At 38.3% G+C, this 19,682-nt stretch overlaps 3 protein-coding genes across 3 annotated transcripts in view; all 3 read right to left on the bottom strand.

Moving 5' to 3' along the window:
- LOC109203633 (tripartite motif-containing protein 16-like) overlaps positions 1 to 19,682 on the bottom strand; it is a 536,611-nt gene that overhangs the window by 470,949 nt on the left and 45,980 nt on the right. The gene's annotated exons all lie outside the window — the stretch shown is intronic.
- LOC109194564 (obscurin) overlaps positions 1 to 19,682 on the bottom strand; it is a 151,841-nt gene that overhangs the window by 17,565 nt on the left and 114,594 nt on the right. The gene's annotated exons all lie outside the window — the stretch shown is intronic.
- LOC102082866 (uncharacterized) lies at positions 6,457 to 11,248 on the bottom strand. The gene is made up of 6 exons (XM_019363273.1): positions 11,094 to 11,248; positions 9,151 to 9,277; positions 7,489 to 7,848; positions 7,259 to 7,336; positions 7,054 to 7,169; positions 6,457 to 6,974 (listed from the first exon to the last, which is right to left on the bottom strand). Exons 2-6 carry the CDS (start codon positions 9,206 to 9,208, stop codon positions 6,924 to 6,926), a joined length of 663 nt encoding a protein of 220 aa, XP_019218818.1. The 5' UTR covers positions 9,209 to 9,277; positions 11,094 to 11,248; the 3' UTR covers positions 6,457 to 6,923.

The raw sequence follows: 19,682 nt of genomic DNA on the forward strand, positions 1-19,682 counted from the left end.
ACAGTTCAACAAATTTTGGCTTACATCTGAAACCATTAGGTCAACTTAATGATTTATTAGTGAAGGTTTAACAAAAAGCCTCATAACTTCTTTAATCATGTCTGCAAATCTAATCACAGGGATGCTCCTTCAAACAATAGCCACACATCATACTGATGTTTATTTAGTTTATTTCTCGCTCTCTCTTATCTTCTTCAGAGACTGAGGAAACGGAAAAAACTTCTGTTCAGACCCACATTGCCATGGTTGTCCTCTCAGTTAAACTATGGTCATGTGACCATTAGAAACTCTACCTTAGACAAACTTTACAGCACTTTACACCTGTAACAAACCCTTATTTTGTCACTTATTTTAGACAAGTTTTAATCAATTATACCTTTTTTTATTATCTTATCCAATAAATCTTAACATTTTCCAACAAATAAATGAGCCAGTTTAAACATGAATCTATCACAGAAACATATAAAACAAACACCTTTATTTAACTGTCTCAGGGACAGTCACACTGTCCATTTACTGTAATCAACAGTAGACCGTCAAAGGTTGAGGATTAGTAAATATATTATGTTATGTTAACTCAGCTCTGTAGAGCGTCTGCAGCATCTTAGACAACAGGTTCTAACTTGTGAACGATGCGGAGAATGATGGTCAGATTAGAGTTGAGTTTTTACACAACAGTGTGTCTGCTCCTCTCGATCAGCTGTAAAGCCAACAAAGAGACTTCAGAGACGCCTTCATAGCTGCAGGATATTGCAGACAGCAGCTCCAGTGCAGAGCAGCAGTTTAACAAGTAGAAAGAAGCAGGACAGCTTACCTTTGTAGGGAATACTGAAGTCAACAATCAGGCAAGTGATTGATACAGTATGAATATTTCTGGATTTTATTATTGTTATTTAATTCTTATTTTATTATTTTATCTCCTAACACTCTGGTTCATTTTTCTAGAAAAACAAAAAACCAAACATACTATCACATGACATTATTTCCTGTTTTACATGAAAACATAACAGCTTCATGATGATTTAAATATATTTTTATATCAAATGTGAAAATGTGAAAAAAAACCATTCAGTTATGATTTATATATAGAGAGCTTTTGAACTCTGTCCTCACTGCTGTATCATAACAAAGCCTTATAACTATCATCCATAATGATCAGTATTAATTAAGCATTAACAGTTAGAACACAAAACAAAAATGGCAGCTCAGGTGGATCTCATGAGCTCTGCTTTCATTTCAGTCTTACTGCCCACTCACAGTGTTTCTAACCACAAATCAGATTTTTTTTATTCATGCAACAGTTTAATCTGAACACTTCATGCACTTTAGTTACCTCACATAGAATTTAGAATAACTGATGAACGTAAGAAGCACGTCTCTCAACCAGCAACCTTTTTGCTGTGAGGCAACAGTACTAACCACTAAATCAACATACGGACCATCATGCTGACCATCATCTGATTTTACTGTCCAGTAAAGAAACAGCAGTAAGATCAGCTCTCTTATTGTATTAAAATTAATAATATATATTTATATTTTCACTTTATCAGAATCGAAATACTTTATTAATCCCTAAGGAAATTATGTAAATGAATAATAAACTCAGCTGAATGCGGCACAACAGATGTACAAAAACTACAAACACAGAACTTTCATTCAGTGCAACTGATAAATCAAATACAACAATAGTAATAAAACATAAGTGATGCAATGACATCACTGATGGCACAACAAAGTATATACAGTTTTGCAAAAGCAAAAAGTTGACTTCCCACATCAAGGATGAACAAAACAATAAATCCAGACAAATCTTTATCATCTGAATGCTTCTTTTCAAAGAAGAAGAAGTTGAAGTCAGTCTGACAGCACAAGAGGAAAAACATGTCTGTTTGTCTGTGTCAGACTTGCTTTCAGTTTCTTATAAAGGCACTGAGAAAAATATGCAGCAAGAGCAGCGACAGCTGAGGTGGAAATTATCAGGAACACAGTGACCCTGGACAGACCTGCTGATGTAAAATAAACCAACTAAAAACAAACCAAAAAAAAGGATAAAACAAGATTATCACAAAAAATCATCCAAAGAGGCAGGTTGGACCGTTTTTTCACTGATTTTTGTACTGTTGGAGTTTGGAGGGTTGAGCCACATCTCAGAGCTGCAAAGTTTTAGTGTAGATTACATTTTAGTCTTGATGCATGCTCAGTGATCCAGGTAAGTAAGTCTCCAAAAGTTGATTCTGTTCATCTGGATGTAGCGTTTTCATTGGGAGAAATGTTTTGTCACTCATCCAAGTGACTTCTCGATTCTTCCACTGTTACACAGTATAAAAGTATGTTATGAATATGCTATAACTATAAGTATATACAGGCTGTAGTGGTGTACAAGCTATGTAGAGGCTATGAACAGGATATAAGTATGAAAACTATACAGAAATATGAACTATGCAAGTTATAAACCTTTGTAAATAGTTGTAGAATTATAATTATTGTATTGTACAGAATGATTGTCTACACAGCATTTACAGTAGTGCAGTTATGGTCGATTTATGGATAATTTCTACAGAGGCTATATAAAGTGCTAGTGGTTGTGAGTGGTGGTTCAGTCCATGTTATTATTGTGTGTATGAGGGTACAGTTGTCCATTTGTTTGTTTTTGTCCATTGTGTGTGTGTTCAGTTAAAGGTGGTTGTGTGTGTGTGTGTGTGTGTGTGTATGTTCAGTCCATGAGTTTAACGTGGGTCAGATGTCAGGAGTTCAGGACTCTTACAGCTGTAGGGAAGAAGCTGTTCTGGCTGGTACCAGCAAAATATGTGACATTTCAAAGTCATTGAAATCATATTGTTTGCAGAAGATATAAACTTGACTATAATAAATTAACATTGAAACCAAGTACAAACAAAATTTAGAATATTTGACCATTAGTAAACTGACAATGAATAACACTGAATTAGAGTATCTGAAATAAAATTCCCTGAGGAAGCATAAACTACCCTGGATTCCACATTTTCTCACATTAAAGGCAACATATCAAAATCTCTCACAATACTCTGTAAAGTTAAGGATCTTGTTGAGGAGTACTTGGTGAGGACTAGTTCTTTCAGGTTCAGCAGCTAACAAGATGGTGTATCGGTCAGGATACAGGAAGGAGGACAAGAGGCTTCCACTTTGCTGGATTGTCACCGCCAGCTGTTTTATTGCCACCTAGATGCTCAGTGTTGACAGCAGTCTGTAGTAACAAACAAATTGCCATGAGTATATAAATACATAGAGCAAAAGCTTCACTAACATAAATATAAAATATTAAATGAAATAAACCAACACATCCATCTGAATATACACATAACATAACACATGACTCGAACTATACCAATGTTACATCTCCCGCTCCAAACACAAAAAGAAATCAATTAAACACAGTGAGATGTCATTCTTAGCAGAAACGTCTAACTGTGAACAAAGGGACTTTGGCGCCATCGTTTGACCGAATAAAATTACTACATAATGGCGGCAGCCAGTGGCACATGCCTCTAATCACCAGATGAAAAATGAGCTGCTACAACGCGGTAGAACGTAACTAAAACCGCGGCAAACATCAGGATCAGAGAATAAACATATTTAAGGAAACTTACTTCCAGTCATGAACTTAGCACTCGGAGCATCACCGTGAAGGATGGCAACCAGGAACACAGCTTGAGCCTTATGTGATGAGGTAAAACCGAACTAACACGGAAAGACAATCTCCCTTTCTGGAGTAGCAGCGCGGTACCCCAAACTTCTGCCTACGTCATTTCCCGCAACTCCACCCCAATAATATTGCAGAACATGGACATAAATCTCAGAGCCTTTTATACAGATCTCATAAGTCAAACATTATTATATACTCTGTATTATTCCATTATACTTCTCTATATGATATACTGATATACTAAAAAAAAAAACCCACATCATCGAATAATGCAAAAAAGAGCAATAAGGGTCATAAATAAAACCAGTTCAAGAGAACCATCAAATGTACTTTTCCTTAAATGTAACATTCTTAAATTTAAAAATTGGTGACAATGTATAAAGCAGCAAACCAATGTTTGCCCCACAACATTCAGAACTTGTTTTGAATACTCATGACCTGAGAGGAATCCTTGTGTTCAACAAGTTAGTGCAGTCACAGGAGATAGTGTGTGGAACACCTGTAAAGCTGATGAATTATACTGAAGCCTTTTCCTCATTTTTACACATTAAGGCTAAAGTAACCCAAGCTTAAAGTTTTCATGGAGGCATTTGTCACGCAGACATAACTCCATATAAAGAAATGTCCAAACACAGTAACCATTCTGAGATACTACCAGAACAACAGCAGCCCATAGTATAACTCCACGTTTTACTGTGGCAATTTGCAAACAAAGTGACTACAACCTATAAACACTCTTGTTTACCACCAAGTAAAATAATAAACGTACGGCACAAAATAAAAATAAATCAGCAGTCGATAGAAGGCTTCAGGGAAATAATCCGCAGCTGATCTCTACAAAACACGAGTGGCACCAATCAACAAAAGTGTAGCCAATTCAGGCTGAGGCAGTAGCTACATGTAGGCAAGTTCTACCTGTGACAACAAGTCAGGGATGCTCAGATATCTAATGTGATTCGCTACTAACAGTGGCTAATAATGTAATATGGAAATATAGTACTCATTCTGCTACATGAATATCAAATAAGACTGTAACAGAAGTAATGCTAATATCTCAACAAGTCAGAGTTACACTCTGATCAAACTGTGATGCCCAAGTCTAGAAAAAAGCAGCAAATAGGTTTCTGCAGCTCCACCTGTAAACAAACCGAATACAGATCCATCCTGTATTATCCTGAAGTTGTGGAGCCGAGTGAACTCTGCATCGTTAAGAAGATTTGTTTTGATGTTTATGAATGCAAACGCAAATACAAGACTGTCAAAATTAAACCTCTATCACTGAGTTTATATCAAACCACAATGACAGAGAAATCACTTCATCCAAGAACTCTCCAAACTTCAGATCCTGAGGACTCGACTCTAAAAAAGAGAGAACAGTCATTTTCTCTACATTTTTTTTCTTTTGAATTAGTTTTTGTCTGGTAATTTATTTTCCTCATGAGCAACAGATAAAAGGAGCATTTGATACAACATGACCTTCAGTTTGTAACGATGACAGGCCGGCTTTACGGTAGGCTTAACTTGTGATTGACAGGGGACAGCTATATCTGTTGATGGTGATGGACAAAACACTTTAAAAGGAAGTTGATCGCTGTAGCTCAGGGGTCTCGAACTCCAGGCCTTGAGGGTCGGTGACCTGTGCTGTAGCTACTTTTAAAGTTTGTTTGTCGCCCCCTACAGGCCTACAGGACATTAACAATAACTCCCACTGACTGCAGCAATCACAGAGGCTGCAGAGACGTGTTTGTATGTAGGAAGCAGAGACTCACACTTATGTGGAGCAAATCAGTGACGTTTACTGGTTTAAAACAGAAATCAGACGGTGGCCTCTAGTGTCCAGCTCTGGTATTGCACTGAAAAGATGAGTCAAAATTAAGGTGAACATCAACATTTCATCTCCAGTAAAACAAGTGAAGCTTTTATCATCTCTCATTTCATTTTATAATTTCTTACATCTTCTATCTTACATTCGGTAGTAAAAGACATCTCTACTTAATTACAGTGACACATAATGAATATGGAGCATTAAAGTTCCTGTTTGTTTGTTCAGCAACACAGTGAAGACACTGTAAATGTAAAACTTTAAAATGAGCCAAAGATTTAATAAAAATTAACAAATAAAACTGTTGGAACACTTTTACACTCGTAACTCTCAGCACTAAACTGAAAACACGATCACAAATCAGACTAAACTTTACAGACTGAACATCGAGTCCTGACCAGCAGGAAGTTTAACATTAAACTTAATTATTTGTAGCTTTAAAAATCCAGAGATGTAAAATGTAAATCACCTTGTTTTGGATGTTTATAAAGTGCAGCAGATGATTAACGAAGGGTGTTTAAAGTAATCAGCTTATAGCTCAGGTTCTCTGAGACAGTAAAGATGATAGAAAGAAAACACAAACAATCAGAGCTCATAGCTGTGGTAACAAAGTCTGCTTTCATACAGTGAGGTCAGTAAAACAAAGGAGTTCTCCTCATGAGCTCCATGAATCCTGTTTCTGTTACTTTAAAACTTGTTGGTGCTTTTCCAGTCTCCTGTGTCACCAACACAATTTTCAGGCCACTCCCCCCATCTTCCCACATGAACTGTGTTGGAAATATCCACTTTCATCTGTAATGAATGCAGATGGAATGGAAAAGACTGTTTGGGAATGATCCATGTCAGTCCAGCACAGTGATGATCAGGGAGGATTTTAACCCTTTAATTTGTCCATCAGAGACACTTTGAGGTCTTACTGAAAGATTTAAGTTCACCTTAAACAAACAAACAAACAAACAAACAAACAACCAACCAGTAAGTAAATTCATTAAACACGCTGACAGTGAGGCAGAGGAGTGTTTCTTCTCCAGGCTGAACTTCACAGTTTTGTACTGAAGGAGGAAATCCATCAGTTTCACTGCTTGATGTTTCCAAGCAGATCCTCCAGAGTCTGACAGCAGCCACTCTGACTGAAGACTTCTGTAAGAAATATTTCCTGTTTACATCCTCTGATCTTCCACTCTGGGTTTTCTTGTTCTACACTTTCTTTGTTTGAAAATGACCTCGATAAATTAACTGGATGAGGCTCGAGTCTTCAGCTGGGGTCAAAGTTCAAAGAAGTGACCTTACGATGATCTCAACCACAGGGGCCGAGTGTCTCCCTGTGGTTGATGGTTTGAATCCAACATAAATGTGAAGATCCAGGAAAAACAAATCTCTCTCAGCTCCATTAAGACCAACGCTCCTTTAGCAAAGCAGTTAGACTGTTAGTGGTTGTTTTTGTGTCTCATCATCCTCTGGATGCTTCTGCTGAGAGAAGGAGAATAATGAGTCAGTCTGACGGCACAAGAAGCAACAACATGTTTGTGTTTGTTCGTTTGTTTCTTACTTTAAGTTTCTGCAAAATGTGGTGAAAGAAACATGCAGCAAAACCAGCGAGAGCCCCAACTGATAATAAGCTGATGACAACGATCACCACAAGGACCCTGGATCGACCTGCTGATGATGAATAAAGAAATAAACATAGTCACCAAAATGGACCAAAAAACCCTCAAACAGGAATGATGTAGAGAAAAGTTGGAGCATTTTCTCACCGTTTGTTGGAGTCTTTTTCTGAGGAGCTGGATTTTGCAGTGACGTCTCTGTTGTTGAGGTTTTAGCAAAATCTGTATCTGGAAACCAAAACAAAACAAAAAAACACGAATAAAAATCTTTGAAATTGGCCGGGTTTTTTTTTTTGTTTTTATTTTTAATTATACTCACATTTTAATCATGTTTCAGGTCAGATCACAGTGATCACTTGTGTATAAATGAATTGTCTTACCAGAGACGGTGACTCTGCAGCTGTTGTAGCCGTGGCCATAACCTGTGTCCACCTCACACAGGTACAGACCCGAGTCCTCAGTCCTGAGTCTGAACAGCTGGAGTCTGATTCGTCCTTCTCTGAGGGCGTCTTTGTCACTCTGGACTCGTCTTGAAAACTTGTCATCCTGAACCTCTGAGAACTCGACACCATCATGTAGGTAATAAAGAGTCAATTCTTTGTGGCCATTATTCAGGTAACAGAGGATCTCCAGTGCTGAGATGGGCGTGTCTGGTTTGGTGGTGAACGTCCACTCCAGTGTGATGTCGTGGTTCTCCTCTGCCTGATAGGAGCTCTGTGTCACATCCACTACAAATGATCCTGTTGAGGAGACAGAGAGGAGCAGACACACTCACAACTTTATACAACATCAGAACAGTGAAGCACAACAAGCATTTTTCTGACAGCCTCCCACACGATAGTTTTTCATGTTCTTCCACCACAGTATAATCCCACATTTTACTCTCTTTTTGACTATTTGAGACCTTGTATGTGATTAAAAGGATTTTCAATTCAAGCCTGGATTTAAAACAGGAGCCAATGAAGAGAAATCAGCGTGGGAGAAACATGGTCTCACTTTCTAGTCCTTGTTTTTCAGATGGTACAGCATGGTGGATCAAAATGTGATGTTACTTTTCTTTGTTCATAATTCATCAGTTCGACAAGATCTCCATGAAATACAGCTAAACTCCATGACAGAGCCTCCACCCTCCTACAGGTGGCTGCAGATACTCACTACTCTGTACTGAGCTCCTCAAACACACTGATGATTTGAACCAAAGCTGAGACCATTTCTGTTGAACTGGCCAGATCCTGTGCCAGGCCTTTGTTTTGTTTTGATTTTTCCCATTTCTTAAGGATGTGACTTTCAGATGCTGTTCATCTGCTGTGGATAGTTTAAGCACACACTGGACTCCATGCTGAGATAGCCCCAGTTTTCAGTTGATGGCGATTTGGTAATGGTCTTGTTTGTGCAAAAACATTTTTATGTCTGTCAACATGTTTGAGCTTTGGCATTTTTTATAGGCTCAACCAAAGAAATGGGAACAAACGATTTGTTTTGTTAGACAAAGTGCAGAAAGAAACATTTTGAAATCGGTTCTTTGGTAAGTTGTCTGCTTTGTGCTAACACCGCACAGATTTAGCCTTTAAGTTCAGTGACTAACTCAGCTTTAACCTGGTCCAGTTAATCTGTGAGCATGACAAACATTGTCATATTAAAAGCTTTTCAACATTCACATCAAACATTCACTGAGGTTTGATAAGTGTGAAAAAAAAATAAAAAAATATTGAAGACTGTCATTAAGATGACATTTTACTTCTTGAGATAAAAACATGATAAAACATATATTCAGTAATTCAGTATTTCACAACTGGACTTGCATGTTAAGCAGAGAGAAATGTGAAATTGTCTTTATTTGCTGACTTCTGCTTCTTCTTAAACTGCAACGTTTTAACATGATCGTCTTGGCAGACCTGCTATAATTGGACACCTCCATTTCTAAATCATGAATACAAATATTTAACTTGCAAAGAATGGATCAAGACCTGCAGGTGATTTTAAATATATAGTTGGCTAAAATGGTCTAAAAGTAGAATCTGTAATAGAAACACATTATTTACCTTTAACTGAACTCAGGTAGATGATCAGAGTCCACAGTGAGGCCACGAGGAAAGGCATGAAATCCACACTGACATCTTATTCACAGTCTGTGGGGATCCAGAGCTTCTTCCTCATCACACACAGAGACTGAAGACACAATGAATTCTGTTACATCTCAACACAGACGTGCTGCTCATGTCTTCAGAAGACATTACACTTTGTTTATATAATGATATTTGACCTTTATTAAAAATAAAACTACAGGCGTTAAACGTCACAGGAGAAATGCTGCTCATGGTGAGTGCAAACCCTTTACAGTCATTTCCCCTGTTGTATAACCCTGTGACAGGACAGTTATTTAAAGACAGCTGGGCATTAATGGAAATCTTCTGTGGAAATGAAAGAACCAACAGAGAACCTTTCAAATCAAAGCTTTTACCTTCAGCTTTTTAATATATTTTTTTTTTATAAATACATATACACACACATACATACACCATAGATAGATAGATAGATAGATAGATAGATAGATAGATAGATAGATAGATAGATAGATAGATAGATAGATAGGTGTGTGTGTGTGTGTGTGTGTGTGTGTGTATTGATAGCCGAATTCTCTCTTGGTTCTATTACACTTGCAGTCATTCTTTGACCCTGTTGCAGATGTGGACCTGGTGTCAAGAAATCACTTTGTGCTATTTTTGACGTTCACCCTGTTGGTTTGTTTCTGAAATGTTCACAGTATCACTTCCTGCTTTTTTTTTTTTTTTTCCATGTAGCGATGGACTGATATAGATTCTGAATATTTGGCCTTGGCAGAATTTGGTAATAAAGCAATAAAAAAAGATTTTACTGTTAGTGCAGATCTTTGTTTTTTGTGTGAAATAAAAATTCTGCTAGTACTTGTAGTATGTTATATGAAAGTATTTGAGGAAGCTTGTTTGCCACCTTTTTGTGCACACACACTGATGACCATGTAGTCCCAGCTCCCACTGCTTCAAGTAATACTATATAATTCTCTGGAAATACTATCAATGTTTTTAGGACCAAATTATGAGAGAATCTGTTAATACAGTCAGGGAAAAATATTTGAGCCCATGCTGATTCTGTAAGTTGTAAGTAACTTTTTTGAAATGACTTTTTCTGAATTGTTTTCTTTTTTGTTGCTGTTCTGTCTCTCACTGTTCAAATAAACCTACCACTGAAATCATAATCATTTCTGTGTTAGTGGCCAATCTTACAAAATCAGCAGGGGTTTAAATAATTTGTTCCCTACTGTAAAAACCTATAGCATCAGTAGATACTGTAGAAATTTGAGTAGTGTCATGTAAAAACACAAAATGTAAAAACTGTTAAATAAATTACAGTGAGGTTGCTGTAAGTTTTACAGTAACGTGCTGACAAAACCTGCTGCAAGGTTTTTACTAAAGTTTGGGGTTTTTCTTACAGTACTCAACACTGTAATAAATGACACAGGTGCTGATACCTGTTCATGATGTTGTCGTCATTATTCTCACTCACTTCGATGAGGATTGCCAGCCACAACTACAGGATACACTTTATATTATCGGCACTCAGCGTGGATGCCCACTCGTGCCACGCTGTCAGTGTGTCAGTCTAACCAGGTTAAGAGGTAACACACTTGCAGATGGATTTATTGTAATAAGATTTCAGCTGAAAATTTTCGGTTAGGTTTACAAGTTTTTGTATTTCTGCTTCAGATTTTTGCTCCAACAGTGAAAGCAAGGATCAGCCTTTTAATGCTCATTAAAATGTTTTTACATTTAGTATTTTGATGATGCATTCAGGTCAGAAATCAGGGCACAGTCCTCTGTGCAAAGGTAAAGGTTTCGATAATAGTGCATTTATTTGGTATCAGATCGATGTCAGATTTTTACGGCATAAAAGAGTCAAAGTTTTAGCCTTAAGCTGAGCTTAGAGTTGAAGTAAAACGTCGGTTTACCTTGAACAGGTGTGATTAAGACGAAGGCAGATCACAGGACTAAAGTCATGAGTGGAAAAGTGCAAGAAGACTCCTTACAGAGCGAGCTGTACCCGCACATAGTAACAAGTGCAGAGACTGACATAGCGACTCGGTCTCTTTTCTTCGAAGCGACTGCTGAGAGGCGCTCAGATGGCTCTTTTATACGCGTCACAACGCGCCATGCAATGTGCGTAATGGGGCAGGACTACTCTTCAGAAAAACTGTTTGGAATTACTTGTAACCACAAAAATACCTGCGCTCTTCTTAATTTTAAATCATTTGCTTGTTTCTTTGTCCAGTTTATGAAGTCCCACAGCTCCAGTTTGAGGCTGTGGGCACAACATCTAGAAATTCGCTTTGATATCTTTGTAAATGTTTATAATTTTGTTCATTGTTAATGAACATTACACAACAAAATCAAAGTGGGCTCTATGCGGCTTACAACAGCCACTGAAGGTAGAAAACAATCTGGGGCAAACCTTGGAGGGTATAAAATTCCGAGAATAAAATACACAATTTGGACAATAAAGTGGCAAATTTATGGCAAATAAATACTTGTGATTTTTAGCTTAGTATCGCCACATTATCATAAAGATCCGGTGTTTATAAAGACGCATTGAACTGGGTCTGTTCAGAAAACAGCAAACTGATTTGGATGACGTGATAACCTTTGCACCAAGAACTACAGCACAACGGAAAGATACCAGGACGTGGTAGGTTATATCTATATGTGAATGTTTGACGTGGATGTTGAAATCCTGTTAATATAAGAATGTTAAAATGAGCATTCTGGGTGGACCTGTCCCTCCTGGCTGAAGATGACGTTGTCATAGTTATTTTTAGAGGATTTTGTTCTATTTTTAGTTTAGAGTTCATTATACTAATGAGTCGCATCAAAGCTGGGCCAAAGTTCAGCACGTGGTTAAAGTTTGTAATCCAGCCAGGGTGTAAATATCACTCAGCAGCCAGTCGTAGAGCTGAAGCAGGCAGCATCAACACATAAATCTACTCTACCCGGCTTAAATCACAAGACCACCTCTGACTGAAAAGCTGTAGATTTTTCTTGTTTGCACAAATTAATTCAGATTCACACTAATTCTGTTTACAGCTCCAACAAAATGAGGAAGAGGAGGGCGAAACACAATTTGATTGAATTACAATTGGGTGGAAGTCAGAATCAGAAAGACTTTATTTATCCCCAAGGACAGGGCATAAACAGGCAATAAGAGTGAGATAATAAATACACAGAATATACAGTATATACACAAATTACACATTTTTAAAATTAAAGTGACTGAAAAGTGAATAAATAACTGTAAGTGAGTAAAGTGTCTGCAGTATAAAAAGACTGTAGTTTATGTTTCTGGTGTGGGGAATGGTCTCGACGACCTTGTAGTTCACCTATACTTCCTGTATTAATGATGTGGAAAACCACAGAGCAGGCACGTATAGTGCATCTGCAGGTAAATGAACATCAAATCTCTAAGACAGACAAAAATCTGTATTATACTTTTACTCTTAAGACCATATGTTGTATATTTATCACCCTTGTGATAAAACCCATTTCAGCCATTGATCCATGTTGTGCCTTAAAAACAGGAACGTTGTCGGCATAGAGGAGAACTTTAATAGCAGGCTGCTACAAAATGAGGCTTTGCGCTCACATTTGCTGCAAACACTGGTTTTAATTCGGTCACCCTGCTTTGATGCAGAATTCAGTTGAAATCAGACAAGACTGGGACTTTCTTTTATAATGTGTTCTTGTGGATTGATTGTATATCACATACATTTGAATTGGGTTCCAGTCCTTCTTCCTGGAAGACAACAGTCGCAGGCTCATCCGCTGGCCAAAATTTTTTCCAAATACCTCAATCCTGGATTTAGAAAACAATAGCAAAAAATAAAAAAATACAATCTGCACCTCCTGCTTCAGAAGTTTGTGTGTTCAGAGGCTGAGGCGAGAGGCGGGACCTCGGATCATCCAGCTGGAGAGCCTGACCAGAAAATCGAACATTAACTCTGCTCTTCCAGGGCACCCTGCAGGCTCAGCTGCTGGCATCCCATCAGAGTGCGGCCGCCGCTGATGACGTGAACGCCAAAATGGAGTCCATCACAGGTCGACTGCAGGTACACGAGTCAGACCTTCTGAGGAGGGTTTCACTTTTCTCTCTTCTTTATAATTGACCCTTGTTTTCTCTCTCTCAGCTCCTTGTCTCAGAGTGGGAGGGGTTTGAAGCACAAAGGGAGGAGCTTGTCGTTTGGTTGGCTGATATGGATGTCTGCCTGAGTGAGGTTGACCAGCTGACAGGAAACACCTGTGAAAAACTGAAACAACTGCAGGTGTGGGCTTGTTTTGATATGACATATATTTGATATGATACATACGTCAGAGACATTATCCTAAACTGGACTAACAAAGGACCATGAGTCCAACATGAAACTTACCTTACATAATGTAAGGCTGAAGTTCATTGATAATTTTAATCAATTTTTTTTTGTTGAAATAGTTTTACTAAACATGCAAACATCTGCTGATGAAAATGTGTTGATTTATTAGTCTGTTACGAAAATATTTCTAATGTGTTTTTATCACTTTCTGATGTTTTATTAATTAAACAATGCATGTATTAATTGTTGTGTTATCTATAGATATAGTATTTATTTATAGTATAGAAAGATATTTAATTATTTCTGTTTAAATGACTAATATGTGACATGTATTAGTAGTGGTGTTGTGCTGAGGGTCAAAATGCCTTTTTGTCTTTTGGTTCACTACGAAATGGCAATAAACCAATAATATATGTCTATGTGTCTTGATGCATTCTCAATCATCCAGGAAAGTAAATCTCCAAAAGTTGATTCTGTTCGTCTGGACGTAGCGTTTTGTGGGAGAAACGTTTCGTCACTCATCCAACTGACTTCTTCAGTCTCAGCTGACTGCAGGTTTCCCCAACCTTATAAACAGTACATTTGCATAATGACTGAAACCAGCCCACTGAAGGAACAATGGGCAATTGTTTCTTGATGGTTCTTTGGGGCACCTTTAAAGGTTCTTCTATGGCATCAGTCTAAAGAACCACCTTTGGTTCCAGTTGGCACCTTTATTTTTCTGAGTGAAGAAAAAATTTTAATGTGTTTCTTTAGTTGCTTTGTTACTAGCAGACTGTCAAAATACATCATTTGTCCACATTCCTTTGGTTGATCCTATGAAAAATGCCAAAGATGACAAGGTTTGACAGACATGAAATAGTGTTTTTATTTATTTTATTTACGTTATTTATTTAATATAAATTCAGTAAAATTATAACTCACGTCGGCAGTAATGACACCCGGTTACGTCAGTCGGAGGTCACTAAAATCAATATTGAATCGGTGTGCAACTTTGTCCATATTTCTAGAAATGAGAGCTGCTCCATCCAAAGTGGGATGGATGCCGTCTCTCCTAACAAGACCAGGTTTCCTCCAGAAGGTTTGCCAATTATCTATGAAGCCCACATCGTTTCTGGGACACCACTCAGACAGCCAGCAATTTAAGGAGAAATACTTCATCTTTAGCTCGAGTGATCATTGGAGATGTTATTTTCAATGGTCTGGGTGTTCTGCAGAGCATCTTCAGCTTTCAAACTAGTCCACTGTGGGGTTTGGAAACATTTGATCTGAATTTACATTAAATGTTTCAGAGAGAGAAGCACAAATGCTGCTAAAATAAGCTATTTCCCCTTCACATAATTCACAATGAGCCTGAAAAATTACAGAGAAAGAGGAAACAAAGTGATCATGGAGGCCTTTTTTTTCTTCAACATAGTGAAACAACAACAAAGCTTAACTTGTGACCTTTGGCACACACCAGCATTGACAGGGTTGAAAATGGAAGCCGGAACTTGGTGTTATTAAAATATGACTGTCAAAGCTGAAACGGCTGCGGTCAGTGAGTTGATGACAGTTTAATTGAACCAGACATTTGCAACAAGTTACAACAAAACAGCCGTATAAACACTCACAGGATAAGCAGTGCAAACAGAAGGCTACATTACAAACATATGAACCCTTAAACATGAGCTCAAAAGTCTGTCCTCTTGTTTTTCTGCTCTCAGTCAGTCCCTGTTTCACTGAGCGAGTTTATCTTTTTATACTGACAAAAACTGACATCATGCTCAAATTTTTGTCGGGTCCAAAATCTTGAAGCCAATATGATAACCTTATCCCACCAACGCTGTGGAGGTCCAACTTTTCAGATCCAAATACAATCAAATCACTCAAAACGATCCTCTGGAAAAGAGCAGAGTTTATCAAACATCATCATATGAACAGCAGAACAGCACATTTAAAAGTGGAAATAACACAGAAAGCAAGCAAACAAAAAGTGAAGCAACCCCAGGGTGTAGAGCCTTAAAGCACAAACACACACAAAAGACAGACAGGAAAGAAGCAGCAGAAAGAAGAGGAGCAAGTGCATATCAAACTCATCTTATAGGAACAGGGATCACCTCTCCCGTTTTTTGATATCCTTTCATCCTCTGTTTTTCCCCTCTTCATCTTCTACTTATGATATACACGACCCCACACCATAACTTCTTGCAGACCAATCTCTCATCCATCACTGCATTGGGTCCCTTAGATAGTTTAATGGCCAAAGTGAGTCTGAAAGTCTGCAGAAAGGCAGTTAATCCATCTAACACTTTTCTTGGGCACACATGCTGGACATAAGCTGCTATCCATGCTGAGAAAGGGTTGTTTTTTTCTTGTAGCCGTTCGAGGGGCTTATGTTTTTACCTATAGCTATCTGAGAAGGTTGCAGGCCCTTGCTTGGCAGCCATGAAGCATTACAGCCAAACACCACTGCCTGCTTCTGCTGTACAGTTAGATGCAGCTGCATGCCAAGAAGGGTCATATGCACATACTTTAGCAGTGCCAAGTTGAATTAACCCTTTGTTGGACTACTGACAGTAGGCCATAAAGCTTTTACATTTTTAAGCAGTATTAATCAACATGTGTTCACACAACAAGTGACACAAATTTTTCATTAACATGCTGGAAGATACATATAAATATATATATATATATATATATATATAAATATACATATATATATATATATATGTATATACATATATGACCTAAATATATGGGTCATGTGATTTGAACATGCAGGTTAAATGCTTAACACAGTGACTCCATATATAAACACTTCATTGTGAGCATGCATAGTATATATGAGTGTATATGATTACACACAATTTGTGAAGGTAACTATGATTACATGTGTAGTGTATACAGGTATATATGTTACAATAAAATCCACAACAGTTTCTACACAGAAACTTTCTAAAGAGCTTTTAAGCTGAAGGAGTCTGCTGAAAACAAAGTTTCAGTTTGCTATGGAAACTGTCACGGTCAGCCGTGTAGAGAGTGTTTGGAGGACCCAGGTGCGGACACAGACGCAGGAGGCAGAACTTCTGCTAAACTCAAAGCGAGTTTATTTGGGGCTGATACTGAAGGCAAAATAACAAACCATTAACTACGGTAATGACAAAACTAAAGTGGGAGAAACTAAAGGCTATGAACGAGGACCATGAACGAAGACTAGGGCTGAGGACTGACCTATGACGAGGTACCACAAACTGACTATGAACACGACATGAAAAACTATGAAGAAGATCTCGGTGCTGGCACATGAAGGTACAGGAAACTTGAGACTTTAACGACTGAGAGGACAAAATAAATTGATATCTTATTATATAAGATATTAAATAACAAACTGAAAGAACATTTAATGAATGCTGATTAAAGACTGGTTTTTACACACAGAGCCCATTACACCACTGTATCCACTGCATTTTAATGGTAAAGTGACAGATGTCATGTGGAAATAAAAATAGGAAATTACACACCTGCAGTCGGCTGATTCACAAACTCAAAGAATCTCTTAAAGATGCAGTGTGAATCGTGTCACATTCACACTGCATCAAAATCTCACAAATCTGCACTTTTCTCTGGATAAACTGATCTGTGAGCTGCTGCAAGACCAGTTTAGCCAGTTTAGTCAGTTAGTTTGTTTAGTCAGTTTGGGCTTTAAACAGTTGCAAGTTTGGCCTGTTACACTGTGTGCAGACAAGACAAGGATGAAGATAGATTCAACAGCTGCAGAGGTAAAGTAAACAAGCCCCAGATTTTTCACTGCAGGTGAGTTACATCACAACGAAACTATTTATAGTTCTGCTATTTGTAGATGTTTATCTATGTCAGAGGAGTCAATCCACCACTTGTATAATTTTTAGTTCAATCAAGTTGTCGTTCTTGTTCATTATGAAATCTTCTGTTTTCAAAATGGTAGAAGTTTGGTCAGAAAGTGAAACTAAAGGTGTTTCTTAATGTCACAGCTAAAGGGAAACTGTAAATGGGTCCTGGTTATTAATATGTATTTAATAACAGCACAGACTCTCACTTCACCCTCTGTATGAAAAAAGGCGTTCTAGCTCCTCCAGCCTTGCTCTGATTGGTCATCCCTCTAAACCAGAAGGTTTGTATGGCAGGTGGGCGGGGCTTCTGTGTCTGAGATGACATTATTAGGGATATGCTTGTTCAATGTTGCCATACAGATCCAGCAGTACAAAACATAAATAAAATAAAATAAATCTGATGCTGAGATTTCAGATGAATCTCAGTTTGAAACAGATGAAATCGTGAATAACTGAGCATACACTGACCTCATAATTTGAGCTGTGTTCCCTGATGTGCTTTTTCCTCCTTTCTTTTTCCTCTCTAGTCGATGTGTAAGCAGATCCGTGAGACCGTCATGCATGTATATCTTCTTTATATGCATCTGGTTGTCCACAAAGTTAAATGGTGCAAATAGATATAAGTGAACACTTATATCAGCTTTAAACTACAGTGTAGTGTCAGAATAAATGATTGTCATACATGAGTAGGTTTGTTATTAATGACTGCATAAACTCTGATTTATTTGGTAGAACTTTTGCTTATACTGTGACTGCTGTTGGGATAGACTCAAACCACTGAGTTGCACAGAATGCATGGAGACGTTACAGCACAGATGTAGCGAAGCGTACATGTGTAACGTGAGGGTTCACTAGCTGGGCTGGAATCTCTCTGAATAATTAGGATCAGCAAGATGGAGATGGATCACTTTCTTAGCAGCCTCTTTACTCTCAGCACACAGCAACAACAAGAACAAGAACCAACACTTCCTGTGTACCGCCCTCATGAATACTTCACTGGCCTCTCAGAAGCCAGGAAATCTTATACTCAGATCAATGCAGGAAAAACAACTAGGCAGAGAAAACACATACTTATTACTGCTTTGAACCTGCATGTGTAAACATTCAAATGTGTAAACATGTAAATATCAAAACACATAACCACCAAATAGCTACATAACTAGCTCTATAACCCTTGTAAACACCTCTTTGTATATTAAATTACATTTAAATTTACTTCTACACTTTACACAAGCTTTGAATAATTTGAACAGTTTCCAGTTGTCTTTTTGTTTTTTGTTTTTTTTGCCTGTCCCACCAGATTTATTTTACCAGGTGGATCATCACGGCCTTGCCGCATTGGTCCATTTGTTCGACCTTTGTTGTTATTATTTATTTTATTTTATTTTTAAATTTAATTTAATTTTGTTTTCAGTTGTTACAGATGGGACAGACATGGCTGGGGGATAGGAAAGGGAGAAAGAAAGAGGGGAAGGAAAAGAAAAACAGAGTGGAAGGGGGACAGTGAGTAAGGACACTTAAAAAGAAAAAAACCTCCTGGATCACCTGTTGAGAAAAAAAAAGCAAAAACAAGCAAAAAAGAGAGCAACATAATAAAGACAACACAATCTCAATAGTCTGGCTAAGTGTAAAGAACAGTAAATACTAAATATTGAATGTTGTTGTGCTGCATGCAGGACTGACAGTGCACGATGTGCTTTGAGGTGACAGCCAAGAAAGATGTAGTTTGTGTCTATGAACAGTGAACACCTGTGTGGATCAGCGCACTTGTATTCAAAAGGCTTCTCCACGTAATGATCTGCAAGAGGGTGTGGGGAGCCAAAGCCCCATCCCCCAGGGTATGAAGCAGGCATGGAGGAGATCCAGGCCCCAGGGGGAAGAGGGAGGCAGTCGGCGACAGGGAGGGAAGGAAGGGAGGGCCAGGCAGCCCCTCCCTGGGGCCAGCTCCCCCCCTGACCCCAGTAGGCACCCATGCCCTCTGGAACCCACCAAGGCCAGGGGACAGGCCCATCCAGACCGGGGCCCATGGCAGCAATACCGCCAAGTCCCACAGAACATGGGGCGGTCCACCCAACCCCACCGCAGAGGAAACTGTACCCCCCATCCAGTTGTTTTAAATACACTGGAAGTGGAGCAATCAAAGCAATAGTGAAAGAAATTTTTAATGATGACAAGGAAAAAAAGAAAAAAGATGGAGAGAAGTTAAAGTAGTTTTTACTTCTACAGAACTCGGAGCACGCACACATTAAATAAACACAGACTCATCCATTCACAAACAGCTGATTAAGAAGTGACGTGGTGGGGTGCGTTACTTGGGTGTGATTTTGGC

The sequence above is a fragment of the Oreochromis niloticus genome, linkage group LG3 (genome assembly GCF_001858045.2).
Source record: "Oreochromis niloticus isolate F11D_XX linkage group LG3, O_niloticus_UMD_NMBU, whole genome shotgun sequence".
Lineage (NCBI taxonomy): Eukaryota > Metazoa > Chordata > Actinopteri > Cichliformes > Cichlidae > Oreochromis > Oreochromis niloticus.

Bases quoted from the DNA above. Each gene is read 5' to 3' on its own strand.
- LOC102082866 (XM_019363273.1), bottom strand. From the start codon at position 9,208: ATGCCTTTCCTCGTGGCCTCACTGTGGACTCTGATCATCTACCTGAGT. The intron at 7,337-7,488 runs GTAAGACAATTC...TTTGGTTTCCAG, and splicing joins CTGCAGAGTCACCGTCTCTG to ATACAGATTTTGCTAAAACC. The intron at 6,975-7,053 runs GTAAGAAACAAA...TCCTTCTCTCAG, and splicing joins ACATTTTGCAGAAACTTAAA to CAGAAGCATCCAGAGGATGA.